This window comes from Lates calcarifer, linkage group LG14 (assembly GCF_001640805.2).
Source record: "Lates calcarifer isolate ASB-BC8 linkage group LG14, TLL_Latcal_v3, whole genome shotgun sequence".
NCBI lineage: Eukaryota > Metazoa > Chordata > Actinopteri > Centropomidae > Lates > Lates calcarifer.
In genome coordinates this window covers 7,801,688-7,828,168 of record NC_066846.1, presented here as the reverse complement: position 1 = coordinate 7,828,168, position 26,481 = coordinate 7,801,688, and the positions used below count along the sequence as shown (strand labels likewise).

The following is a 26,481-nucleotide window of genomic DNA, read 5'->3' as shown; positions in this document are numbered from 1 at the left end:
TGTGTGTTGATCTGAATTGTAAAAATGGGAGGAGCGCATCTGACTTGATAATTTCCGGACGCGGCTTCCAGTTCAATGGTGCATAATAGTGAATTTCACTTGGTCTGAGGCAACATGGCATTGGTAGACGGCTGGGATGTAACACAGTAAATGTTCCTGTATTCTAAAAGACGTGAGGTACTGCACTAATTTCATCACGTCACAATGATTTACAAATGAACAATGGGTGGAGTAAATCTTTTGTAACAAGAAAACTAATTAATCTTAAACTTGTATACAGCCACACTGATGTGGAGAAATTAAATTTAGAGGCAAAGTAAGAAACACTGACATGACACACGCCTAACTTTTTCATTTTGTCTAATAGCGAGGCAGCGCTATTGACAGTACAGTTATATCAAGGGCAAATACTTTTTTTGGTAAAATAATGGGACTTGATGGCTTTTTTCTCCTGCTCGTAAATGAACTAAGACATTTAGCAAAAAAATTCATTCATCTCTTCTCTAAATAACTCTGCTGCAGGTCCATGGTGTAAATCTTCTCCACATGACACACAGGAAACGCAGTTCAACTTTTCCGCTAAGTAATTAACTCAACCTATTTGACAGTAAAAGTGTTTTGCAGGGCTGGTCTGAGGCCCCTGACACACTTTAAGATCTAAAAGAAAGCAAGGGATGATGTATATCACGTTATCTCCAAAAATGGGAGGATGACACACGCATAACAGCTCATTTCAAGACCTACTACAACTACTCTGTCACATCTTTTCCCCTCAATTCTGGATCTTGTACCCTTTTGAGCGTCATATCTTCATTACAGTTGGTTAATCATTTATCTCCAGTATTATGACAGGCATCACATACATTCAGTTACCATAAAGATTCTCTCCTAAAGGTTGACAACTTAAAACAAAACTACGTAAGTTTTGCCGAGCAGCAGCAACGGTGGCCTCTACAGCCACAGGTGGTAAATACAAGACACTGGCCCGTTAAATTCGGTTCAGCCCCAAGTCCGAGCAGTTAAAGGTACTGGTATCACCCAGATGCTAACTGCTCATGTCCCTCAAAAGCTCAAAGTCCATCAATCGCTCAAACAAAATCATCATCTCAGTACAAACCTGTAACTGTACGCTTACATCAAGTTAGCATTTGGCTAATCTGATTGACCACAGTGCTGTAAAGTTATACACTTCTCAAGGCACATCGTACCAACTCAACCCAAGTCACACAGTGCAAGAACAAGTGCACCATTCTTCCTGCTGCAAGTCAATGTACCATCAAAATGATGAAGTTGTTATTTTGATGTAACATAGTTGCATACTGTTGCTTTACAGTATAATTCAGCCTGCTGGCAACCTGATGAATCAGTAAACTGTGGCTGAGTCAAATCTGAGACCGCTTATTCACAGATTGTATATAACAAGGAAACCACAGGCAACAGTTGTGCAGAAAAAGGTTGTAAATTCACAACATGTCAGAGCTGAGGATGAGTATTTTACGGTCAACTACCTTTTTTTGATGGTAAACCACTGACGTGTGCAACATCTTACAAGTAAAACAACCTGGTCTTCATTCTTTGAACAGTTTCCTCAGTGACAGAAACACCACGAAGATGGAAGGGCACAAATTACACAAAATATTCATCAAAGGTAATAAAAAAAAATCCCTGCAAACGTCATTACAGAGCAATAAAAAGAGACAATAAAGCAGGGCCAAAGCACTAGCAACACTGTATCCAAGAAAAGTGTGAAATTTGCCAACAAAATACAATCTTTTTAAGAAGTCATTACATTTTCTCATTTTCCTCCCTCATAATATCATTGAAACATAAATCACTTAATTTCTTTGTTTTATTAATGTGCAAATTGACTCAGCTAGAATTTAACTAAAAAAATATGCATGTGAAAATCTAGTACAGACAATGTGACCAAAGCCTGTGTCTAAGCCACTGATAGAAGCACAGGAAAGGAGAATACAAAGGTGAAAAGTACAACAAAAAAAGTGAGTATCAAATTCAACAGAAACTTCTTGCCTCTTCCTCTCTGCAGGTCTCTCTTTCATCTCGAGGCCTTGGCTCACTATGCACATACACTGATCCAAATAATTAGTCTTAATAGTCTCATTAATGCTGTTAAATTTTCAAATTTCAAAAAAAGTGTCACACTCCCACACACTTTCTCTGCTATCTTTCTTTTTCATCAAGACTAGTTAGTTTCGTTTTTGCAAGTTGGTGGATTAGAAACATGAGCAAACGTTTTGGCACACAGTGCGGTGGTATAAGAGCCAGAACATGGTGCCAGTTCTTTTATTGTTTTGAATTTGAATTGTGATACAGAATCAGAGTTGAACTGAACAAAAGCTGTGACTAACATTTATTTTCATGATCAATCAATGAGCTGGTTATTTTGACGGTGGCCATTATAGTTTCACACAAACCACGGTGACATCTTTGAATGTTTCGTTTAGTACGACCGAAAGATTCAGTTTAGTATCATGTATGAAATCATAGTATCTGAGAAGCAAGAAAATGACAATCAAAATAATTGCTGATTAATTTCTTGTCAATCGATTAATAAATTGTTGCAACTGTAAATCAAAACATGAGATTCCCATCATGATCAAACACGCTGCAGTTTTGTGACAATACATACATAGATGACGCATTCCTGAGCATCACTTTAATGTTCCTTCAACGCACGTAGGTTTGTTTGCTCATCAGTGTCTATTACACAACTACAGCAAACACCCAGCTTATAGCACATGGCTAGCACAAAGAGGAGGTATGTATGCACTCTGCAGAGGTGACTGTATAGAGGGGGGTGTGTGTGCATCTGGATACAGTATGAGTCAGTCAGATTTTCTCCTTGTGTAGGATGTGGTCGCTTTGCATTCTGCTAATAAGTATGTCAATACATCTAACATGCCATCCAATAAACACACAGTGTGTCGCTCGGTTGGTCGGAGGTTTTGGCAGGCACAGCATGAAATTTAAAAAAGAAACACGCAAACACAAACAGAGGGATGAAAATGCCAAAAAAAAAAGCAAGGGAAAGAGGGAAAAAGGGGGGGAGAGGATAAAGGGCAAGAGGAAGCAAGAGAAACTGAAAACATGATTGGTGCAAGAGCCAGAAGGAGGGAGTGGAGGTGGAATAATTATAAAGGAGGGCAATCAATAAGGTTCCCACAGTGAAACACTGATGCCTCAACTGGCTAATGGATTCCAGACGGCTCTCTTCTCCCTCCCCCTTCCTCCCCCCATCTCCCCCTTCTAAACCTATCCTCGGCTGCAAACAGCGAGCGATGGAGGAAGGGATACTGCAGGGGGAAGTGTGGGGTGAGATTACAGGCGAGGAGAGGCAAGAAGGAGTAGACAGAGAGAGGGATCTACGCAGAGATGAAGTGCAAGGATTTAGTGGTGGATATATGAGTGCAAGAAGGCACAAGAAGCCATGTCTCCACACAAGAAAGATGAATCGGTCCTGGCAGCATTTACTTGCCATTTTTAAAACAATCTGAAACACCTATCATAACAAAATCTAAGCAAAAGCCTCATATTTTTTGTAAGAGTGCATGATTTTATGTTTCCATTTACCGCACAGTACGCACACATCAAAATTGATGTGAAGAAGTGGAGCACAGACAAACTGTGAGGGCGGTCAGATGTGTTAAAGAGTTGGGTTTGCGACTTCTCTGAAAAACCACGGTCCACGTTTCCTATCACCTTTTGCAAGCTCATTTTAAAACACACTCACACTCACTCGAAACACAAACACCAACAAGAAGAGACGACCAAAGACAGGAAACCGCAAAAGGTAGAGTTGCAAAGGCAAAAGGAGAGACACGCCGACTGCTGCATCTGCACTTCTTCGGGTAGGCTCGGTTGCAGTGAAGCGCCATTTTTTGTGGAAGAGTTCATAAAAATTCAAGTTCAGATTTCTTTGGCTTTGTTTTATATTCACTAAAATAAGTGCAGTGTCTGAGATATTTCAATTGTCAAAAGTTGCAGTGACTCTGTAACTGTTTCGCCCATCTCTCCAAAAGTGCAATGTACGAAGTTATCAAATACATGCCCCCAAAAAAATCTGTCTCATCTTTTTCCCTTGACTTCTTCCTATGATGTGTACTGCTGCACCAAATACAGGCAACTGTCACTACTACAATTGACCTTTTTTTTTTTGCTTCTAACACACACACAGACAGTCTCAATGCAGGCCAGGGGGTCAATGGAGGAAAAGGAAGCTGTGTATGAAGAGGGGTTTTCGTCTGATTTGCTCTCCATCCGCTGTGACTACTTCCTTCCTTCCTCCTCCTCCTCACCTCCTGCTTACTATCACTTGTTCCGCTGGACACAATGAGGGTGAGAGACACTGCGGCCAAATAGTGAGGAGAAAACAAGCGACACTATACATGCAGGATTCACTATATTAAGACAGACAGGTCATGAGGATATAGAGCAAAGTGATGTGGTTTAACTTCACATTTATGACCACTGACAATGACCATTATGACAGCAATGTGTTTTATCACAGTGTGTGTGATCCTTCTTGTTCTCTCACACTGTGTCAAGGACAGTATAACAAACATAATCTGACACAGCTGGAAACTTGCATACAGCTGCATTTTTCCACATGTATTTCAGAACTACATGATGCAAAACTGTTGAACTGACTGAATGTCCACCACTAAACCCAGAAAAAGAGAACAGGGGGAAGCAATATTTTCCAAGGACGATTATGTCTATTAAGCACTTTAAAGTCCAACAATATTTTTGATTTGTTGTTTTGTGTGAAGCATAGCTTGCATACAGGCAGACACATCATCTCTTCTCCCTCATCCTCATCTCTCCAGTCAAACTGTCACTTTAAAAAAATTCTGATGCATCATAATGAATTGCTGGCTGCCATTTTTTAAAAAACCCAAACCTAATGATTACAGAGCAAAATTAGAGCATTATTTGGAGCACTGCCTCCAAATAACAGCGCAACTTTATGATCAGCCCCACAAGGATGAAGTATTCAAGTTGTTACAGAACATCTAAATGTCATCACTATTATTGTGCAATTTCAGTAGCAGTGTTGTTCATGTTCTCCAGAGAATGACAGTATAAACAGACATGAAACCACCTCCTCCTGCACGAATCCAAACCTCTGTCGACTCTCTCTTCTTTCACAACTTGTAAACTATCAAACTAATTTCCCATACTTTTCTTCATCCCCCTTTCCAGGTCTGTTTATGAACCCTGTAATGGGGCTCTTTTTAATTTGGCAAACTCCTATTAGGGAACCTGATAGGCCCATTAAAGTGCTAAGCCAACTCACTGTTAGCTTACCCTGGCACAGTTACTAATGGTGTGTAGTGTGCCAAGGCCAGTGAACTAGTATAAGATGGGACAAACAGTTGTTCCATTTACATGTGAGCAGTGGAAGAGGATGTCCTGACTCTGAGCTTTCACTGGGAAGTGAGAGTGGCGTCACTGTTGGCTTACAGAGGTGCACCAATAGTAGCTGCTGTGTACTGCCTGTGTCCATCAAATCCAAACACTTAGGCATTAAGTTATTATAATGTTCCAATGCAATTTTTAAAAAAGACCAAACAACAGGCCAACATGAGACAGACAGAAAAATTCAGCATAATAATTTAGCAACAACTCTAGTTCCAAAAAGAGCTGCAGTGATTGGTTGATCAGTCATTTAGTCTATCAATAAAACAATTAACTGCAGCAAGTAAAATACCAAACATTTGCTAGTTACAGGTCCTTGAATGTGACAACTTGATGCTTTTGTTATATTCATTTGTTAATTGACCATATTGGTGTTTTGAACTGTTGAATACATCTCATTGGGTTGTGGGAAACTGTGATTTTCACAATTTTCTGACATTTTATCGACAAAACATAGATTTATCAATAATGTAAGTTATTCTTAGTTTGAGCCCTAATTTCAGATTTGCAGCATAAAATCTGATGGTTTTTGTAGAGAAAAAAAATAAGAGGTAGTCAAAGCAAAAAAGGTATAAAACATAGCAGTAAGCTTTTCTGCTGCTTTGTTGTTTTATTTTCAACTTCACTGTCATTTTAAAATAAGAATTATCATCCTCCACGTCATTGAAGCCTGAAATACTGTTGTAAGTATGTTTGCAATCGTCATGAATGTCTGAAGAACAGTGCTCCTATTCAAAGAGCCAAAAAAATACATGAATAAATTTAAAGCTGTGAGGGAGGTGTTCTAATGCTAATGGAGGTATCAGAGTAATCAACATGAAGCATAAACAACACTTCTCCAAATCGATGTTGCAATGGATTTTTAGTTTTTTTAATCTCTTATAGAAGTCAGTTAACATACAGCAAAATGTATTAATTTATTGCTGACTACAATGTGAGTTAAATGTGTCTTTCTGCTTTGTTTTTTTAAGGCAGACTTAATATAACTAGTCTGAAGTGATTGTTTCGTTTCCATTTATTTTTACACAGACTACAGTTGGCAGAAGCACCTTTCTTTTACTTTGTTAGCTTGACTGGCTCGTGACTGACAGAATGAGGGTCCTAACTGAACTGCAGAGTGTGTTAACTGCTGGTTCAAAGTTTTACAGCGCAGAAAAATTGAAGTAACATGCCCACTCCTGTCACGTCACCTGTTCGTCTGCCTGAATACAGACATTAATCTGAGACAGTGAAGGGAACATCCATGAAGGGAAGTGTAAATTATTAGAGCCTCATATAACTGACATTGTCACCTTACTCTTTTACTGTGATGGATGACATTCACCAACTGAAGTGTTCTGGATGCTGTTTGGAATAATCCTGACAGCCACAGGAAAACTGATAAAAACCTCCTCCATTCTGCCAACAACAAAATTCTGCAGGAATATTATAATAATATTATTGACATGGGCACATTTTGATTCTTATCATTCAGGAGATGTATTTCATACATAAAGGTATCAAACTACAAACCAGTCCAAACATATGATCGGGATGATCACCAGTGAATCTCAAGATATTTCAACATATGATAGATTTTTTTTCAGCATTTCTTTATATTATTAATGTTGCCTACTTCATTCCCAAATACAGTTTCTATCATTTTGACTGCTTTAGAGCACACACACACACAAATATGCAGAGACTGACACCAGACTGACACTTTAATTTCTCAGAGGCTGAGCACAAGAGCAGCCAGAGGGTGACAGACCATATTTTTGTGGTAGCTTATTAAAACCCAACACCTCTAACCAACAGCAGATACGACTTGAAGACACAGAGTGAAACTCCACACCAAATCCTCCCCTCAGGCCTGTTTCACAGAACACACACACACAACCGCAAACACTTGAGTCATAGTGAGCATCTCTTAGAGAAAAAAAAAGGTATTTGTCAAATCTGGACCAAAGCTGGCTGACAGTAAGGCACAGATATCCAGTCATCCAGGAAGTGGAGTGGGTGAGGAAGCTTTTTATCTGGATATATAATAAACATTCTCCTTTTCAGCACCATATTTAGGCATAATGTCTCACATGTCAGTAACAGCCAGCAATATGACAACGACAATTAAAGGTCCCAAAATGTAGAAAGTGAGATCAGAAAAGAAAGCTGAGGCAGACAATGCCCTGTTCTTGCAAGAGCTCCAGAGAGATGTAAAACTATACTGAGGTGGTTTTTTTGTACTTAACCACTTATATATCTTATTATGAATATCAGAAATTCAAATAAAACACCAGAAAAGTGTAAAATATGGGAGCTTTAATAGGTAGATCATGTAAAATTAAAATATGCATGCAGCTTTTTAACTTTTTAAAAAACTATTTTTCACACTGTGCTGGACTGATCTGTACAGTAACTCTTTTAACACCATCTTAGCTTTGTATGTTGGCACATGCTCAGCTGTTTATCAAATATATAAAACTGCCTGGTACATAATTACTGAACCCAAATATTACTCCTCGTAATCTCACACACTGCCCCCTCCTCTATGGCAGACAAGTCAATCCATGCTAAAGGAATAAATACTGATGAGCATTAAATGTGTGGATGGTTGATGAATCACTACTCAGATGTAAATAAACTAAGTACCTCTGCGATTGGATAAAATTAACCTCTGGATGGAGGACAGTTGGGAAACAGGGAGGGGTCTCTCATCATTCTTTGACACGTAGTATGACATATGAGGTATTGTTGACAGTGAGAAATGGCAGTTGCTATGAATAGAGCGACGACCACCCACCTCCACATGCTAACACACAAACACATGTAACGCACGTCAACACATGAGAACGGGACGGGGGGCTGATTGAGGGAGTGTGAACCCACCCTGCCGTTCATACAGGGATGTGTTTGACAGCTGTGACTGACAGATCTAACAGCGCTGAGGAAAAAAACACGCATCAACACCCGAAGGCTAAGAGGAGACCAAAATACACACATGCCTGACATGTCCTCAGCACTGACTGAAAAGACACATACACTGATGCAAAAGTGCACAAACACACATATGCTTTTTGCTCTGTTGCTCAGGCATGTGTCTGATACGTCTCTAATAAATCAAACAAGAGCAAAGTTAAGTTTTCTGAAACTTTTACAGGCTGCATCAAACAGTGTCAGTATTGAGAAGTGATATTCTACAGGCAGAATGAGTTTTATTACCAGTGTTTTGTTTGATCATCTACATGTCCGACAATTAAGCTGATAAGCTGCTTAAAATATGCGTCCCCAGCAGGAACTGAGCTACAGAAGTACCGCAACATTAGGTGAAGGTGCTGCACATTATCGACCCACGCTGTGCTATATTGCATAAGGTAAACATTTTACACTGATGGGAGAGTGATAAATGTGGTGAGGAGAAGCACTGAGAATAGCTTTGAAAGATCAGAAAATTAAAAGCCGCCTTGCATAATTAAAAGAGAGAGTAATGAGCCTTTCTATAACCTCCTTCATGCTTACTTCACCATCAACAAACAAAAATGTGTGTTAGTACCACAACACCCTGATGGAGAAGCATAAATCCACCAACTCCTGTCTCCATAGACACAAAAATTAAACACCAAACACTACACAAAACACTACAGGAACCACTACTTTTCATGGGAACTGGGAGACGCTGCGCAGGAAATGACTGCTCTCCTCTGTACGCTGTAACATCACCAACAACTTCAGCATAGGAACTACAGAGGCCGTGTTGCCATTTTTAGAGGCAAAGTTGACAAAAAAGACCTCTCTGATTGCAACATCAGCTGATGCGCAGTAGCTGTATGAATGTAAGAAATGTGTGATACGGATTTAAATGATTGTTCTTATCACCATCAAACCTAATTAACCTGCACTACTAATGGCATTTAAATGAAGCATTTACTGTAGCTGATGCTCTTATCCAAACCCATGTGTAGTGACTGAGCTTTTCTGTGTTGCTCAACAATATGTGACTTCTGATGAACACACTGGGTGTGTTACTAATACTGTGAAAACCTGTTTGCGAAATGTAATCCATATTAGATTACAAAATATGTGAGCGATCAGAGGAAACGCTGCTGAGAGATAGATGACAATCTATGCGTAACTTTGAGTTGACAAGAATCAAAAACTTGACATTTACACTGCAGAGTAAAACCATAAACAGTTGAGAGCTCATTGGAATCTACTGAACACTGTATCTCCAAAATGAGATCGCTGACAAAAAAGTTTTGGCAGCATAATTCATATTTGAACTCTGATGCTGAGGAAATGATAATATGTGACACCTTTGGCTGAGAATGTTCATGTTTCGTCTAGATTGCAGATAGACAAGCATACACTGACACACACACACACGTATATACATACATCTATCTTTTTTAGAGCTGGTGATTCCCAGGGGACTGAAACACAACACAGAGACGCCAGACGCCATCATTCATATGCTCAAGGTCAAGGGTTAGGAGGTGACCTTTGGGGTCAACTAGCAGGCAGTGTGTTCATGCACCCGGGTGCATGATTATACTACTATGTAAAGATGGGCCTGCTTAAAAAACAGGGCTGAGTTTAGTCCTTTTCCACATTTTGTGGCAAGCAGAAAATAAAAACTGACTTAGTGCCAGGCTCAAAATAAGGCAAAGGTGGCACCACAACAGCAAACTACTACACATAATTTATTTTTGATTGAGAAATCATCAGCAGGTCTTTAAGCAGATGCACAGCTCTGCCTATAAAAAGCCTGGGTGCTGAAATGTTAACTCAGGAAATGACATTTATTTGGTGTCAAAACACATTTTGACTTAAACTTAAAAAGTTGGTTACTTCATCTTCAACATCTCTTCATCATAAATACCATCCAAAGCAGGTCTTTTTTACAGCATGCTGTGAAATACACTGGAGATAACCTCAAGAAAGTCAATGTGCGCCTAGTTAAACCGTTTTTCACACATCTGTCACCCAGGGTGGGTCATCTGCACTCTGAGTGGATATGAAACCATGTATCATACTGTGCGTATGGATTTGCATTTACACATACACATTTTCCACAAACACGCACACGTACACAGTAGAGCTCCAGGACAGTGCACACAAACAGCAGCGTGAGGGGAAAGAGGAGGGATGGGGATGAGGGATTAGGCCTATAAAAAGGTGTCTGGTTTCCCTGCCTGAGGGCTGATAGCAGATATCACAACTCCTCGGAGTGGCTGTACACCTTATTATCAACACCATGCTCCCCTCACAGCTTCCACTGGCCTCTGTAGCCATGGGCCGTCTCTGTGACACCAAATATATGAACCCTGCTCTAACCCTAGCTGAAAACAATGTGCTCTTACAGAGTTACAAGGGAAAAGTTCATTTCAGAGGCAAATTCATTTGCTCTCCTTTAGACATTTGTTGAGCAAACAGTACCATACCAACTACTACATCCAAACAGCGGTTGCTCATGGCTAAATATAACATAAACATAGGCAGCATAGAAAACCAGGAAGGACTTTGGCCTTGTAGAAACACAGCAGATAACAGTTTTTTCTTCACTGATGTTTCACTGCAGTCTCGTAGGTATGTAACAACAAATGACAAATTTGACAAATCGAAAGATATGACTAACTTTTTTCTCTGTGTGCACAGTTGTAGTGTAGCCTCCTGACCCTACTAATTTTTAACTTTTACACTGTTCTCCAGTGGCAAGAGAACAAGAGGAGAGTCAACAACAGTTTTATAAATAGATACTCTATCGCCTGTCAGCGCTTTTGCTCTGCAATTCCATCAAGACTGTTATATTCCTTGGTACTCATGCTTTAAATGTTTGTTCTTAAAATGCAACTAAATTACACTACACTGAATACAAACAAACATTCACAACATTCACTACAAGGAGTAGCAGTAGCGAGCAAGACATTTGCAAATACTTATTAATGCACAGGTTTATATGCAAAGATGATGTACACCAACACCGATCAAATGTTAACAATAGGTGTAAATACAGCCGATAAAAGTACGCAGGTGACATTGGATCATAACAATTATTGAAAGTAGGTTAAAATTAAGTGTAAGTCTGCAACTGCATCGTCTCGTTTTCATTGGAGCGCTAATGATTAGTCAATTAAGTGATTAATCACTCAAAAGAAAATTAATTTAGTTATTTTCATTTTTCTTTACCCTACATCATAATAAACTGAAAATAATTAATTGATTAATCATGTAATAACAGGCAGATGAATTAACAGTGGACATTGTCGTTAGTTGCAGCCTCGCTTTACATAAACAAAGACTTACGGCAGTCTGGCAAGTGAAGCATTCATACGGTCAGGTGAATGAGAGGTTCATGTTGATGTGTGAGAGTAAAAGAAAATGACAGCCACCTATTGTATGGTCATAAACCGACATCTGTCAGCGAGCTTATTGATATTTGCCAGACACAATAAGAAATTATGGGCTGGTGTTGGCAGGCTAACCTGTTAAAGGGCTTAATAAAAAAGACGTCTGTGGAGTACCAACTTATGCCTTCAAGCCATACTCTGTGAAATCTTGCCAAAAATCTGCATGAAAGACAAAAGCAGGCTCAGATTGAAACATTGTGCTCCATAGTTACCTGTGTATGACGTGTTTTCAAAACTTTCAAGACCAGACAAGGAAAAAAATGGGTGGAAATAACATGTCTCACCAGGCAAGTGTTCATGTGGACAGGACTTCAGGCTAAGTGAGAGAAATTTGGAAATCCGAACCCGCTGGCTACATTAGCCCTGGCAGCCTATTGAAAAAATACCTGCATACTGATGTCACCGCCCCAACACACACCGAGCACAAACATCGGTCTTTTTCCTTTAATACACACTCACTTCCTCAGCAGCCCTGTGCCATGCTGTGTGTGGCCCACTGCATGGGTATTACGCACACATCTTTCAAGCACATATTTAATCATTGAGAAAAAACTGTCGTGGCGAAGGCAGCCAAGTTTGGGCACTAAGCTCATATCCTAAGAGTCAACCCTGGACAAGTGTTTCAAAGAGGGAGGAGGAGGAGGAGGGGGGAGTAGAGGCAAGACAATGAGAACAACGTAAATAGGGGAAGAGGAGTGGACAGAAAGTCTCCTTGACAGCGACCAAGACAACAAGAGAGAGACGTGGCTTGAGTTGGAGGCTCGCTCTGTGCTTGGCACCGCTGCCTGGCATGTGCCGCCACACATGCCAACAAATGCAGCAGCCAGTTAAGAGTGGCGAGGGCAGAGTCACTACAAATATTCTCACAATCCTGCCTGTTAGCAAAGTTGCTACAGGCCATCCACAGCTGTCCACGAGGGAGAGAGAGGACGCAGATGTTAAAAAAAAACAGAGCAACGTGCATGCTAAATTTCTTATTGGATTTACTCTTTGGGCTTCTCAAAAGGATATTTTAAAAAAGAAAATATCATTTACATGTGATGAAAACATCTGATGGTAGAAGCTCCTAATGGAAAGAAATGGATTCCAACCTAAATTAAAGGCATTCATGATTAATAACAGTGAATTAGTTTTTCCTGCTTCAAAACCAAGCAACAGCAGTACCCTGGTTATCTACTGTACTGTTATGGGTACATTTTTTTCAATCTTATCAGGGTAAAAACTGGCACTGTGAACTATATCACTGGGGGACTTGACCTTGCTTAACTCCCTTATGTGATGAAACATTCAAATTTCTCTGTGTTGAGGTTGTCGTGGCAAACCACGGAACAAAAATGAGTCACATGTCGCTGTATGAGTATATTTTAAGATCGTTTCCCCTAAATCTACTTTCTATCATTTCCCTCACATTAATCCACCCTGGCTGCTTGCCTAAAAACTGGAAGGAGAGAAGGGCAAGATGAAATAAAAGAGTGAAGGACGATGCAATCAGAATCATTAAAAGGGCAGAAAATGATCTTTTATAAGAAATAAAAGTTTAATGTTGCATGAGCAGATACAGGAAGGAGTGGAAAGAGCTCAGTTGACTAAGTTAACTGACTGCTGATGAGCTGTCCGACCCTCAAGGCTGACTGACTGCAGATGGCAGAGGTCTGGTAGCTGCCCTGAGTCGCCCCGCTGGGGGCAGAATCAAGGGCAGGGCTCAATGGTGTGTGTGTGTGTGTGGGTGTGTGTGTGGGTGGGTGTGTGTGTAGAGTTGGGTGGGTCACATCAGTCTGCACTTGCAAGTGCCTGCATACACATATACACACACACACAGGGCACCAGCTCCATCTGTCTTTGACATGGGAGAGCTTAATGACAGAGGTAGAAAAGCCAAAGAAAAGGCCTCCTCGTTCTGTCTCTCTCTCTCTCTCCCTCCCTCCCTCCCTCCCCCTTTCATTTTCCTTCCCTCCGTCTCTCTCTCTCTTGACCGCACTCTCCCGACATCAATGCTCCATATGGAGCTCTCTGGACAGACTTTTTAAAACTCGTCTTGGCCTGGCACACAATCAATAAGACATCTAGACGTACACTCACTTGCACACCAACTGTACACATTAACGAGTGTAATCTGGCGCAGGGGCTGGAACATACTGAGCGAGTACATACTCCATTACTTGTGCACATATAATATGTCCTGAACACGAAGTAATGAAATTTCCAGTGTGTGCTGTGGAGCCAACCTGGGCTCACATACGTGCGCGCACGTTCTCTCCCTTGATGCTTGCTCTATCTTTAATGAAGTCTCCTTTGTGAATCTGTTTTCTCTATACTGCCTGCCACCTGGTTCCATTCAGTCCTCAGATAACACATGTCCCTAAATTGAGATCGCCTGACACTTCTGACCAGTCACAGTGGATGTACAAAGAAGTCGTCCCTGAACTGATGTGCCTCAATTTCAAAAGATTAAATAGCGAGCGTGGTGTTACTGAACATGAGGTTAAATCGCTTCGCCCGGGTCTGACGGAGCTCCAGCTCTGGGAAGTGAATGAAAAGAAATGAAACAGGTGAGATAAAGAGGTTTGGTGGAGAAAATTCATGAGTGGGCTTGTTGTTCTCTGTTCAGGCTGACAGATGATGGAGGAAACAGTTGAGAGCTGTGCAGCACCACATTATCACACCTCAGGCAGGTTACAGAGACAAACAGCTAAATATCCTCTTCTCTAGAACAGACAGACACCAAATATAGCCCAAAAAACAACAACTGTGTGGTTTGCGAGTGCATTGAATTTTCCATTTAAATTTGTCTTTCTTCACCTGTAGCTTTCGATTTCCTATTTTAATCTAGTTTTTAATTAAAAGGAAAAATCATGGCTGCTACTGTGTAGACAACAAAAGCCTTGAACAGATCTTAGGATCTCAAAAGGACTGCTTTACTGCTACTTGCACAATCTCACTAAAAGTCTGTGATAAATTCAAGCTGATTTTTACAGTCCAATCTTGTGAGGGTGCAGTTAAAACACGTCTGGGCACACAAAAATGGAAGTGGTGAGTTTTTATTGGATGGGAAGCGTATGTAATCAGGTCACAATCCAACCACAACAGTATTTAGTTTTAGGACAAATCAAACAAAAGTACCTGGTGGAAATGGCAATCCTCTTAAACCACTGAGTCTTGAGCAGCACAGTGACTGCAAGTCTGCTCGCTCACATTAATGAAGCAATGTAGAGAGAAAGACGGAAGAACAGCACAGAGTCATGTGGGCTGTTTTAAGTAAATACAGCCACAGGAGATGCAGAACAGAAATTTTTCAGGCCAAGTGCAAAGACGTGAGGCAGTGTGATCTCACAAAATTAGACATTCATGATCACAAAACTGCAGTGGACTGACAAGTGTGACTGTAGCCAAAAGACCCACACAGAACGTCTGAGGGTTTAGGGTTGAGATGGGTCATGTGCTCAGGGGAAACTGTCAGGAAAGAGAAGAGAGAGGACGAGGCTGAGGGAGCCTTGAACCCTGAGTGAACCTCCCTTTCCCGCTCCCCTCTCCTCCTTCTCACTCTCTGCTGAGCTGATGACTCAGTGCTGGAACGAGAAGGAACCCAGGGGGAAAGGATTGTAAGGAGTTGAGGTCGACCACGGCAGCGGCGGCAGCGGCGGCAGTGCTGACGCTCGTGCTCTTGTGCAGAGCAGCTGTCGATGAGGGAGCAGGTAGTGGTTCTGGTGAAGGAGACAATAACCACACAGGCTGCCGTGTTAGCCTATGTGCAGCAGCAATGCTTGCACATTTGACCACAAGTTTAAGTGTCAACCGTCATTGTCTCCCCCAAAAAAAAGCTTAGTCTTGCAAAGATCAGTTCAGATGCTGTATCTTGTGCTGCTACTTGCAAATGCAAAGTAATGTCTCATATTTTCCAAACAAACTGAATCTGATCTATAACAAGAAACTGAGTAACTGATTAGCTGACAGAAAACTATCAGAATCTAACTATTCTGATAATTAATGAATCACATGTAAACTGAATATTTTCGGGTTTCTAGCTGCTGATCTGACGACACACTGCTCCATTTGCAGATTTACAGATTTTCAAATCATTAATCAATAGTGAAAGTAATTGTTCCATATTTAGAATATTAACTACAGTATCAGCAGGTCGATTCCAGAAAACACCATCAAATTCCTACTGGACTGTGTCAGACTGATAAACACCTGAATCTCGTGGCACACTCTCGTGTGTCATTACGGTAAAAACTGTTTAGGTTGATATAGAAACTAACTAAGTGACTATCGTGGGTCACCTTATTGAGAGGTGGGCTTCTTATGGGGGTTTTCCACCTTGGTTAGTCATGCTGAGCCATGCCATGCCGTGTCATGAACAGTCGAGTCATGCTGGCTCAGCGTGAGTGTTTTCCCACTGCACTACACAACAAGTTATAGTAGTTTACCTGTACCGCTAATGAAGCGCCGCTAACTTGATGACAAGCTTAATGCATTTCCTATAACTTCTTCACAATAAAAGCATTTTGACAGTTCACCAGTGGAAAGCTTTTTAGTGTGAAGGAGAAGGAAAGGTTCGGTTTCTATTAGCAATAACTTACGCCTGAAAATTATCAATAAACTATAATCTAAAATAAGGCTGATATCTGAATGTACAAACACAGGAGTGAAACTACAACAAAAATTCAGGTAGAAGCTACAAAGGTAAAAAGAGCTGAATATACAGACTTTACAAAGATTTCTCTCTGGTCTCCAGCACACTTTAGCTGCTGATGATGGAGGAGGAGGCCGGCACTGGTCGGCCATGGTCAGTCCTGCTACTTAGTGTAGCCTAGTACACTCCAGGTACCTTCCAGGTACACTACAGCCAAAGTACCTGGTATACACTACAGCCTAGACACCAAGGCAAAAGGAAAGCAGACCAACACAGGATAGTGGAAAAACCCTATTACTAACTATGCCACCTTGTTGCCTCGTTACAGAGTTTCATTCTCATTTATCTTCCCCAGCCATTAATCACACTTCACAACAGTTCCTGTAATTTTGTCTTGATTAACCAAAACTAAAACAACCCAAAGGTGTCAGCATTTCTCATTGAAGCCAAAGACAACCAGGTGTTTTATAGCATGAAGTCAGTTGAATAATAAATAAGTTCTTGGGGAGTTTTACAAAGTAGAAATTTTCCTTCATAATATAACCAGTTGAGTGGCCTTTTGTTAAAACATCACAGGCTTGATCTGCACTCATGCGCAAAGTAACACAGAGGGATTTAACTACAGCTATACATGCTGCAAAATTCTGCCAAGAAAACTGCAACATGAAATTCTGATATTGCACAAGCCTGGGTGTAACTAACAGACTGATTACCAGCGGGCAACAATGTACAGCCACAACTAATTACCATTGATTGATCAATCTGCCGACTATTTTCAATTGATCAATCAGCTGTTTAGTAGAAGCAACATCCTGAAATGTTTCTTTGTCCGTCAACAGCCCAAAACCCAAAGATTTTCAGATTGCAATAACAGAAGAGTAGCGAATCGTCACACTGGAGAAGCTGTAACCAGGAAATGGTTGCCATGAGGAGTGCAACTAACAATCTTCATTACAGAATAATCTGTAGATTATGTTCTCAAGTAATCGCTTAAGTTCTGTTTGTAAAATGTCTAAAAACAATGAAAAACAATATCTTTAAGCACAAGGTGATGTCTTCACACAGCCTGTTTTGTCCAACCAACAATATGAAATGTAAGTAGAAAAAGACAGAAAAGGAAGGAGGATGTAGAGGATGTACATCAAATATTTGCAAACCATCAGCAAATCATCATTCAGAAATCAAAATAGTTTCTATCGATCGTTTGAGCTCTGCTAGTCATGTGACTGTATCTATCCCCGTGTACATGTCTTTCTTGTCTTGTAAAATGGAACTGTCCAAAATTAAGCGCAGTCTCTGTGGACATCTGTCACCTCAGGCAAACTAACCACTGTCTTGCCTTGCCCTGCCCTTGCCTCAAAACCACCCAAAGGACTGACTGCGCTGCATCGAGAGGAAAAAAATAGAATTCCTGGCAGAAACAGAGAGACGGGGGGGGAGAAAGAGAGAGAGAGGGGGAGAGTGAGACATGACCTTTAGCCCACATGCTGTGAGATGATCCTCAACAAACCAAACCAAATGTAGAGACCGCGGCACGCTTGACTGTGTATGTGCAGTTTTAGCTGCAACTTTGCCAACTCAAGACTTGCTGTCTGGTTTCAGTCTTGCAGTCATGAAGGGGAAGGGGGCTGTTGTTCCTGCTACTTGTTCCTCTTCTAAAATAGTCTACTCTTTCCTTAAGATGGTAGACAAGAGATGGTTTTCCTAGATCTTAACCACACATGCAGTGATTTGCCATGAAACACAAAGCAAAGAAATTTACCAGTACACTTTAATAAATAATAAAGTGGAATATGTCAGATTCTCATGCAGCGTGGTGAGTAATGAACACTAGTTGAATGCTGGTAAATTAAAGCAAAGCCAGGATCATTTGTCTACCAGACACTTAGGCGAGTTGGGGTTGAGGTCAGAATGTTTGAGGTCCAATTCTAATAAATCCGGTGGGGTGATAAATAGAGAAACTTTAATGGTGACTTTTTAGGGATAAACCAGTGGATATTAAAAAAAGCAAGTTAGTTTCCTTCCATGATCTCATGTGAAAACCTCACGTACATTCTTCGGCAGCGCGTCCAAAAATGATGGCAACAGTAGAGAACATCAAACTGTGGCCGCAAGTGCAAGATGATCAGCCGCAACGCGGACAACCCTCTCTCCAAGAAAAAAAAAAGGGGCATTGTTTGCTCGACCACAATCAATAGACTGTTCCACAAAATGACACACATGTCTGTTACTTCACTGTGATTCTAAGCAAAGGCCAGAAACCCTCCTGACGTCAACGGCCACAGGAATGCCACCAGGCGGATTCCTCTGTGAAACTCTCCGGCAGCCTCAGTTAAACAAGCAGACAATGCAAAGAAACATTTGGAGATAACAGTTTGCCTTTCCTGGAATTCAAGCCTCACTTTGTATTTTTCCTTGAATATCTTCCTGACACCTGATAACTCCCTCTTGTGCCCTTCTTGTTCCCTCTCTCTCTCTCTTGCAGAGATGGTGGGGGTGGGTGGGGGGGACTCGTCTCCCCAGGGCTGCCATCACTTGTCTGGGCAAACGCCAGCAGTGATGTCCCTGGAGGCTGGCTTGCAGAAATCAGGAGCTGATATACGACGTTGGGGTTTGACGTGACAGATACATGCTGAATGTGAAAGCAACTGCAAGATTTACAGCATAATGATAACAACTTACAAGCCAAATTACTTGCATTAAAAGACAAATATTACACAGAATATGTATTACATAAAATTAATTAAACCTAAACCTCTCCTGAAAGACCTATATCCTGCTAAGTCAATAGGACAGCGCTATAAAAATGTCAATTCAAAGCCTTGCAAGGATCAATCAACAGCACAGCAGAGTCATGAGCCATTTACCTAAAGAGCATAGGAGTGAGATACTGTTCTGTGGCTATCAGCAGACTTTATATGATGCCACAAACAGTCCCAAGGCTACAACAACATTTCTTCCAGGAACGGGTTACTGCTGGCTTACTGCTTGCCACTCCCTTCTTATCTAATACAGCAATAGTGGCGGTTGCTTACAGCCGTGGGAGGTGGCGTTGTCAGGGGCTTTCCCAACACGGGAGATCCTGTGTATATTTGTAACCTTCCTCTGAATGGATGAACCGACCCAGTGTGGTTGTCGCAGCGCAGACAGAACAAGACGCTTGAACAATGCTTCTGAGCCCCTCGCTACCGCAGCTGAGAATAACAAGGCAATTATCTGGGCCAATAGAATAAGAAAATAAAGCTTTTCTCATAAGCGCGGCTCTCTGGTGGATTCTCCCGAAAGCTTAGAGCAGCATTTTCTAGTTTTTGTGCAGTATATCAGAGGCCTGGCATGAGGCTGCTTTTTAACAGACAGCTTCAAAATACAGATCCCCCTCTGTCATCCCTGAGGAGAAAAATATGAACAATCCTTTTTTCCCCATAAAGAAAAACAAAAGGGACAGTGGAACAAACACACAGAGTGTCAATCGTGTTCTGTTTCATATGTTTTCCTCTTGATTTCAGCTGCTAAAACACAGGAAGTAAGTAAGAGTTTGCTCACTGAAGTTGAATGAAAGCAAACAGGAGTCAGACAGGGGGAATCAGCTCATGTTTTCTGAATGAAACATCCTGAATGTGGAGGGACAGTGGGGGCAAAAACTGCTGACACAGTAAAAACCACCATTCCCCTGGCGAAGCTGTAATCACTACAAACAGCAAAAAGGAACAGGGGCAGGGAAAAGGCGAACACTGGGGGCTGGGGAAATTCTCTTGGAAGAGGAGAGGCGAGAGAACGCGAGGGAGGTGACGGGCCCGCTCCAGAACAAGAGTCAGCGGAGAGGTACGTCCTTCCACCGCCTGTCGCGCTCGCCTTGCGTTAGCTTTCCACCTCTCCTGTCCGCTCCATCCGCCTTAGCTAAGCAAGCAGAGCAGCGCCGGTGCCAACAACAACACCAAGAGGACTTGGGCCTCTATCAAACATGACGCCAAGGCTGTTTTCAAAACCACATTGGCTTTAGATTCACATCAGAATGTTCCGTCCCATCCTCTCCGAGGCAAACAGCAACAAATTTTTTTGGAAGAGCCAGAGATTAAAAAAGTATGATCTCAGACTAATGCATTCCAAGCCTTGCACAAGTAAATAAATGGCCCCTTGTCGTGGCTGTTGTACGAGACATCTAACCCCTTATAGGGCCCCAGGCTTGGAGAAATTAGGTAACACAACCCCCCCCCCCCCCAAAACCTCACATCTACATGAAAAAGGTCACTCTAATGCATTATCAATAAAGAGAGCCGCTTGCTGTGAATAAGCAGGAGAGAAGTAAAAGTGCAGGGACACGCTTTGCTTGCTATATCTGGTTTGTGCACATCTGAGCACGTGGCTGGCAACCAAGAGTAAGGAGTGCCGAGCTGGCACCGATCCAAGCCAAATTACGCAAAAATGTGCATTTCTATCCCCCTGGGTGTCTCCTGTGGTTGTTCCCCTGAGACAGATAGACACAAACAGGCTGTATAGGGAAACAAGAGAACGAAGACACTGAGTCAACCAGGGCGTGTGTTGCTTTAAGAGGCCCATCATCGCTCGACCAAACAAGTTGAATCTGAACCCTGAAAGAAACTATAGGCTTCGGGGGATATTTCAATCATGTGAAGTAATGGATATGCATGAACTCCCAAAACAATGGGCTACTGTACGAATGAGAATAAATCCCCCTAAAGATGTCTGGCGGTGGCACATTCGCTTTGGTGCTGTGTCTGTGACTTCTGTACAGTGCCTACCCCCACCCATCCACCCACCCCCACTGGCTTGTAACCCCCCCCCCCTTCCCTCCCCACACACACGCCACACACTTTGAACATTTTCACAGCTCTGGGTGGATGTGGGGCAGCTCTGGAGGCTGCGGGATCCTGAGGTGACACACAGATCAGGTAGCTTGTATCATCCCTGTTGTTAACCTATCCATCAGTGCTGCAGCTAAGGTAGCAGACTGTGTGTGTGTGTGTGTGTGTGTGTCTGTGTGTGTGTGTGGGTGGACATCAGGCGGCTGCTTTGAGGGTCCATGAGAGGGGAATCTGGGGGGGGGGGGGCAACTCGGCATGTCTTTTAACTCTAGCCTGAGCTTTTTGCCACCATAAAGGTCAGAGCTTCGACATCTGCTGCTCTCTCTGAACCTCTCCTTTCATAAAGAGAAGCAGGGAAGAGGAGAGGACCCTGGGGAGTGGATGCACGTGCACGCACACACATATAAACACACAGACCAACTTTTATGTCTAGGTACACTGACTCTTCTCCACACACACACAAACACCCAGTTGATCAGCAACAACACAGCCGCAGAGCTCAAACCACACGCTCATGCTAACAAATACAAGACCACGAGGTTTGTGTCTCAAAGAAAGGCTCAGTAGTATCATTACACCAGCACAGAGACGCTTGGCTTTTGGCCTGAAAGACTCCATCGTTCCTTTTTTTTTTTTTTCTGGCAGAGGGATGCAGGGGGGGTTGAGCTAAATGGAATCCTGTCCCTCAGGGGCACAGCAAAGGCAGAGCAGTGTTGAAATAAGTGATTCATGCTTTTATCATCCCAGGTGAACAGTGCTGCTCTTTGAGCTATCACAGTTTCAGTTTGTCTGGCAGCGAGGAAGAAAAATTATGAAAGCAACACTGTACTTTTTTTTCCACTAGTTTTGTTTTTTGCCCCTCACCTACATGAAGGACAATGAGCTGGATGTTCTTGCCAATTTGTGTTATTGTGGCAAACTATGGTGTTCTGAGTATGTGCACTGTGGGAAACGATGGTGGTGGTGGGGGGGTGTTGTTCACTTGCACATGTTGAGGCTGAATACAAAAACACACAGGAGCACAGCAACTAGATTGTGTTATCTAGAGCTGAGACAATTAGACAACTGACAGAAAATTAATAAGCAGGTGTTTTCATAACTGATCACACACTGACACTTTCCAAGCAAAATGCTGGAATATTTGCAGATCAAAGCTTCTTAAATTTAAATATTTTCAGAATGTCTTTAGGGTTTGTACACTTAGTTGAACAAATCAAGCAGTCTGAATATGAAAAAAGGGATCTATCAATTCATGGCTAAAAGTCACATGAGATTAATCGATCATGGAAATAACTGTTAGTTGCAGTCCTAGTCCTATAACATGGTGGACCACTATATTATTGGCCATGAAATCCAGCTGCTCTGATTCATGAAGGCGCAAACTACAAACTCTTCCCTGTCATCTTCCCAGCTTCATAAAAGCAAAAGTTCACTGTGAATGGTCAGATTAATTAATGACAGCAGTCTGCAATCCTGCACCTTCAATATTAAACAAACACTGAGGATAATGTTCACGTGATAATTGTCTACTGTTTGTTGATAAACAGCTTTCCAACAAAAATTATGCAGAAAGACAATACAACAACACAGATCAACGTATGGCATACAGCAAAACCCTAAAAATTCTGAACCCTACCACGTAACATGATTGTGACAGTCTGTATAAGCTACAGGATGTACAACTACAGCCTTTCTGTTATACTGTTAGAAGAGGGTCATAATACCATTAACAAGCCTGTGGTTGTGGAGTCCCTCCCTGTGTAAAGCCAGAGCCATTCAAACAGTACGTGGGGGCACTGGGCTGCGGTCAGCCTCTCTGATGCCTCCAACCGTTACTGTGAGCACGGCTTGCCCCCCTCACCCCCCACCCCTGCCCCCCACAAGCAAAAAACTAAAAATTAAAAAAAAAAAAAACACACGCACACACAGCCAAACACACACGAATCTGGAGATATCATCTGGACAGGTGGCCAGCCACCCAGACCTGACCCGCCTGCCCTCTTGCTTGCTCCCTCCCTCCCTCCCTCTGCCTCCTCTCCCCCTAGACCCCACCCCTCCCCTCCCAACTGAAATCAGTTCAGGTCTGCTGGAAAGCCCCAAATGAACATGCACACCCCCACCCCCCAAATCCACCTCCCCGTCTCCTACCACCACCACCACACACACACACCTCCAACAAGCACAGCAAATGTCTGTCACCCACTGAGCTGTCTGTGGGGATTATTGCCTGGACAGTGCAAAAATAGGTTTGTGTCTAGCTCATGTGTAGGCAAGTAATTGTAATATCAAGTTTACACCACAAACTGACCAAAGCAAAAAAAAAAAAAAGAGGCAACACCACGCTAATCCTATTTATGTTGAATTTTACAGTCACATTACTGATGCCAGCAGCACTGTTTACTGTTTTATATTTTAAGAAGAAATATATCCTTGACATTCTCTAAACACAAATTCAACAGACAGTTTGAAAATGTTAACAGAGCCACTTTTCCCATTAAAAGCCTTGGCTGACACACTTATTACATATGTATTATCTAGAGGCAATTACTGGGTGTGCACTAGCCATAATGAGCTCTTTTAAACTGAGAAAATGTACCAATCCTAGAGATAAAACTTAAAATTTGACAAAGAAAAAAACTGTTTCAAGTCTTGGTATTTAAACAGCTAGTTATCTGATATTTAGAGGCCATCAGGGAAGATAATTTCTTCAAGTTCTCCAGAGCAGTAAAAGTCACAGTCATTACGTGGGGGATGATAATGAGAAACTAAATCAATAGCTCGGGCCAACTGAAAGCTCTGAATCATCTTTTAGTGATGATAGGATGAAGCACACATGGCTGTGGGATGTTTGTCGTGAATTATGTCCTTAGGTGCACTCCACATCTATGGGCAGCCAGTGTAAGGATGGAGGTTTTCATAAGCCGTCTGTTTACAGCTTCAGAGCAGGTCGGTGTTATGTAGTAATACTATTTACAACACAGTCGTCTAACGTTACTTATGAAGTTGCAGTTATTTGGGTGCACGCTATTCGCTGTGTGTGGTGGCTCTTAGCGTGAGTATTTACAGCAAGCACAAGCACGCCGTGTGAAGCGAAAACTGTCTCACGGCGTCAGCAAATGCAGTCAACATTTTTTAAAAACACTGGCAGAAAAGGATGCCTCGCTCACAAAGCCGCAGCGTGTTTTCAGTCAGAAATCGTTAGCTGACGTCCATTATCGGACAGCTAGCTGTGTTGAGTCGTGAATCCCAATTCGTAAACGTGCTGCCCGGCTAACTGGTGAGCACGTTTCGAAAACAAACGCAGGAGCAGCAATTATATGAGTGCTTTCAGGGCAAGCCAGTCGGAGGGGGGAGGAAAAAAAGAGACGGCGTATCAACATTAAATTGTTTTCGAAAACATGCCTCGGTATGTTGTGTTAAGCTCGCTGGCTAGCCTGCTAGCTAACAGCTCGCCGTTGTCTAGGAAAAAAGACCACCGAGGGTGAAGTATCGCTTAGCTGGGGCTAGCTCACCAAACACTGCAGCAACAGTCAGCTCAGGCAAGTAACGTTAACTGGGCAAAGAAAAAAACACTCGCACGCAAACACACTGAGACAAAGAAACGACTTCCAGCGGTTAGACCTGTGGCCAAAACACTGCAGTGTGCCCAGACTAAAGCACACGGACTAAAATTAAGACATTTCATGGCAATAACTTGTATTCTGTTCAACTCCGCTCCCCACTGCCAGCCCCGAATCTCAGACTCACCCTGTCACAACAGGCGCCATCTTCCACAAACTCTCACCAAAACTCCAATACTCGCGATATCCTTTCTCTCCCACAGCCCAACAATCCGCCGAGACAACAGAAGCAGACTGGAGGTGTAGGGACGAGGGAGACGGAGAGAAAGGGGGTGGGTGAGGAAGACAGAGAGAAAGGGGAGGCGGCGGGTAGCAGCAACAGAGAGAGAGAGAGAGAGAGAGAGAGAGAGCGAAAAGGGCAGACGCCACAACAACAGGCGTGGGAAACTTCGAAGATCACGCGAGGGTTGGAAAACTCTCACAATAGGCGAGCACAGAGGGAGCGTCCCCTATCGCGAGATTTGCGTGAAGTGGAGTAGTTGTTTATCTTGTGGCGCTGAAATACTATTCCCACGTGTTTACCGGGCAATAAATTACAGCACCGATCGGTTTGGGGGAAAAACTCCAGTGGAGAGCGAGGAAACCCTTGGTTTTCCCAGGCTCACACATATTTTATAGGATGTATCCTGTCTCCTCATGGCGTCTCTGCAGTATTCAACATTAACAGCTGCGCGTAATTACAGCCAAAATATGATTTTTATTTTAGAATACCTCACAGTAGTATATAGATAACAAGCATTGGTGGTGATGAGACCGCAAGGACACGCTGACTTTAAATTAGAGCAGGAATTAATGAAGAGTTTAGGCACATCAAATTTACAATTCCCTTGGGTAACATTGCAGTTCCTGTTTAGAATGTGGAAACAATGGTGTGACTACATGTGAATGGGCCATACAGGGCAGATTAGTGCATTGCCATCACATTGGGGAGTCCCATGACCACCCTCCTCACAGCCCAAACCTCAGTCAAAGTACAAGGGAGGCTATTATTTAGAATGATCATGCTTGGGAATGTGGCATAGACTTTATTAGCCTTTCTGTTTGTGTCCGCCACAGTTTCTCCCCCAAAGCCAGAGTGCATCTCCAAAAGTCTGTGTGCTATATCATCCCCACTACAAACACACCAGGTCATTCTTGTTTATCTGGGAGGGGTCAGAGAGCCATAAACCTTCATGTGGGTCTCATCCCCTTGTGTGTTGTTGTCCTCCACAGCCTTCATTTAAATCTGTTTGGCATCTTTGTTCACCTTACAAGTGACTTGTGGTGGGAGTTTTTACAGCTTCAAAGAGAAAGTTGAGGCTTGTGAGACCACACTCATGGCAAGTCAGTGCTCTCATCTGTTAGATGTTGTGTGTGTGTTTAGCCTGTGGCTGTTGTGTATGGAGAAGACACAAAAAGACAAATACAAAACAAACAGTTGGCAGGTTTCCCATATTTAAATGCACTGGATATTTGAAACCAGTGGGTTAAAGAAATAAGAAATGTGCTTTTCCACTTTCATACCAAGAGTTACTGAAACCAGAAATGGCAAATTGTTGTTTTTACAATTCAGTTTTTAATGCAAAGATGTTCCCCCTGTTTCC

The 26,481-nt window shown here is 42.3% G+C and overlaps 1 protein-coding gene across 1 annotated transcript in view; it reads right to left on the bottom strand.

Annotated features, from left to right (window-relative positions):
- rbpjb (recombination signal binding protein for immunoglobulin kappa J region b) overlaps positions 1–25,231 on the bottom strand; it is a 45,170-nt gene extending 19,939 nt beyond the window's left edge. The window contains exon 1 of the mRNA XM_018704416.2: positions 25,026–25,231. Coding sequence (XP_018559932.1) covers positions 25,026–25,045 — 20 coding nt within the window. The 5' untranslated portion in view covers positions 25,046–25,231. The remainder of the gene's footprint in view (positions 1–25,025) is intronic.
- Between the last annotated feature and the right edge of the window lie 1,250 nt (positions 25,232–26,481).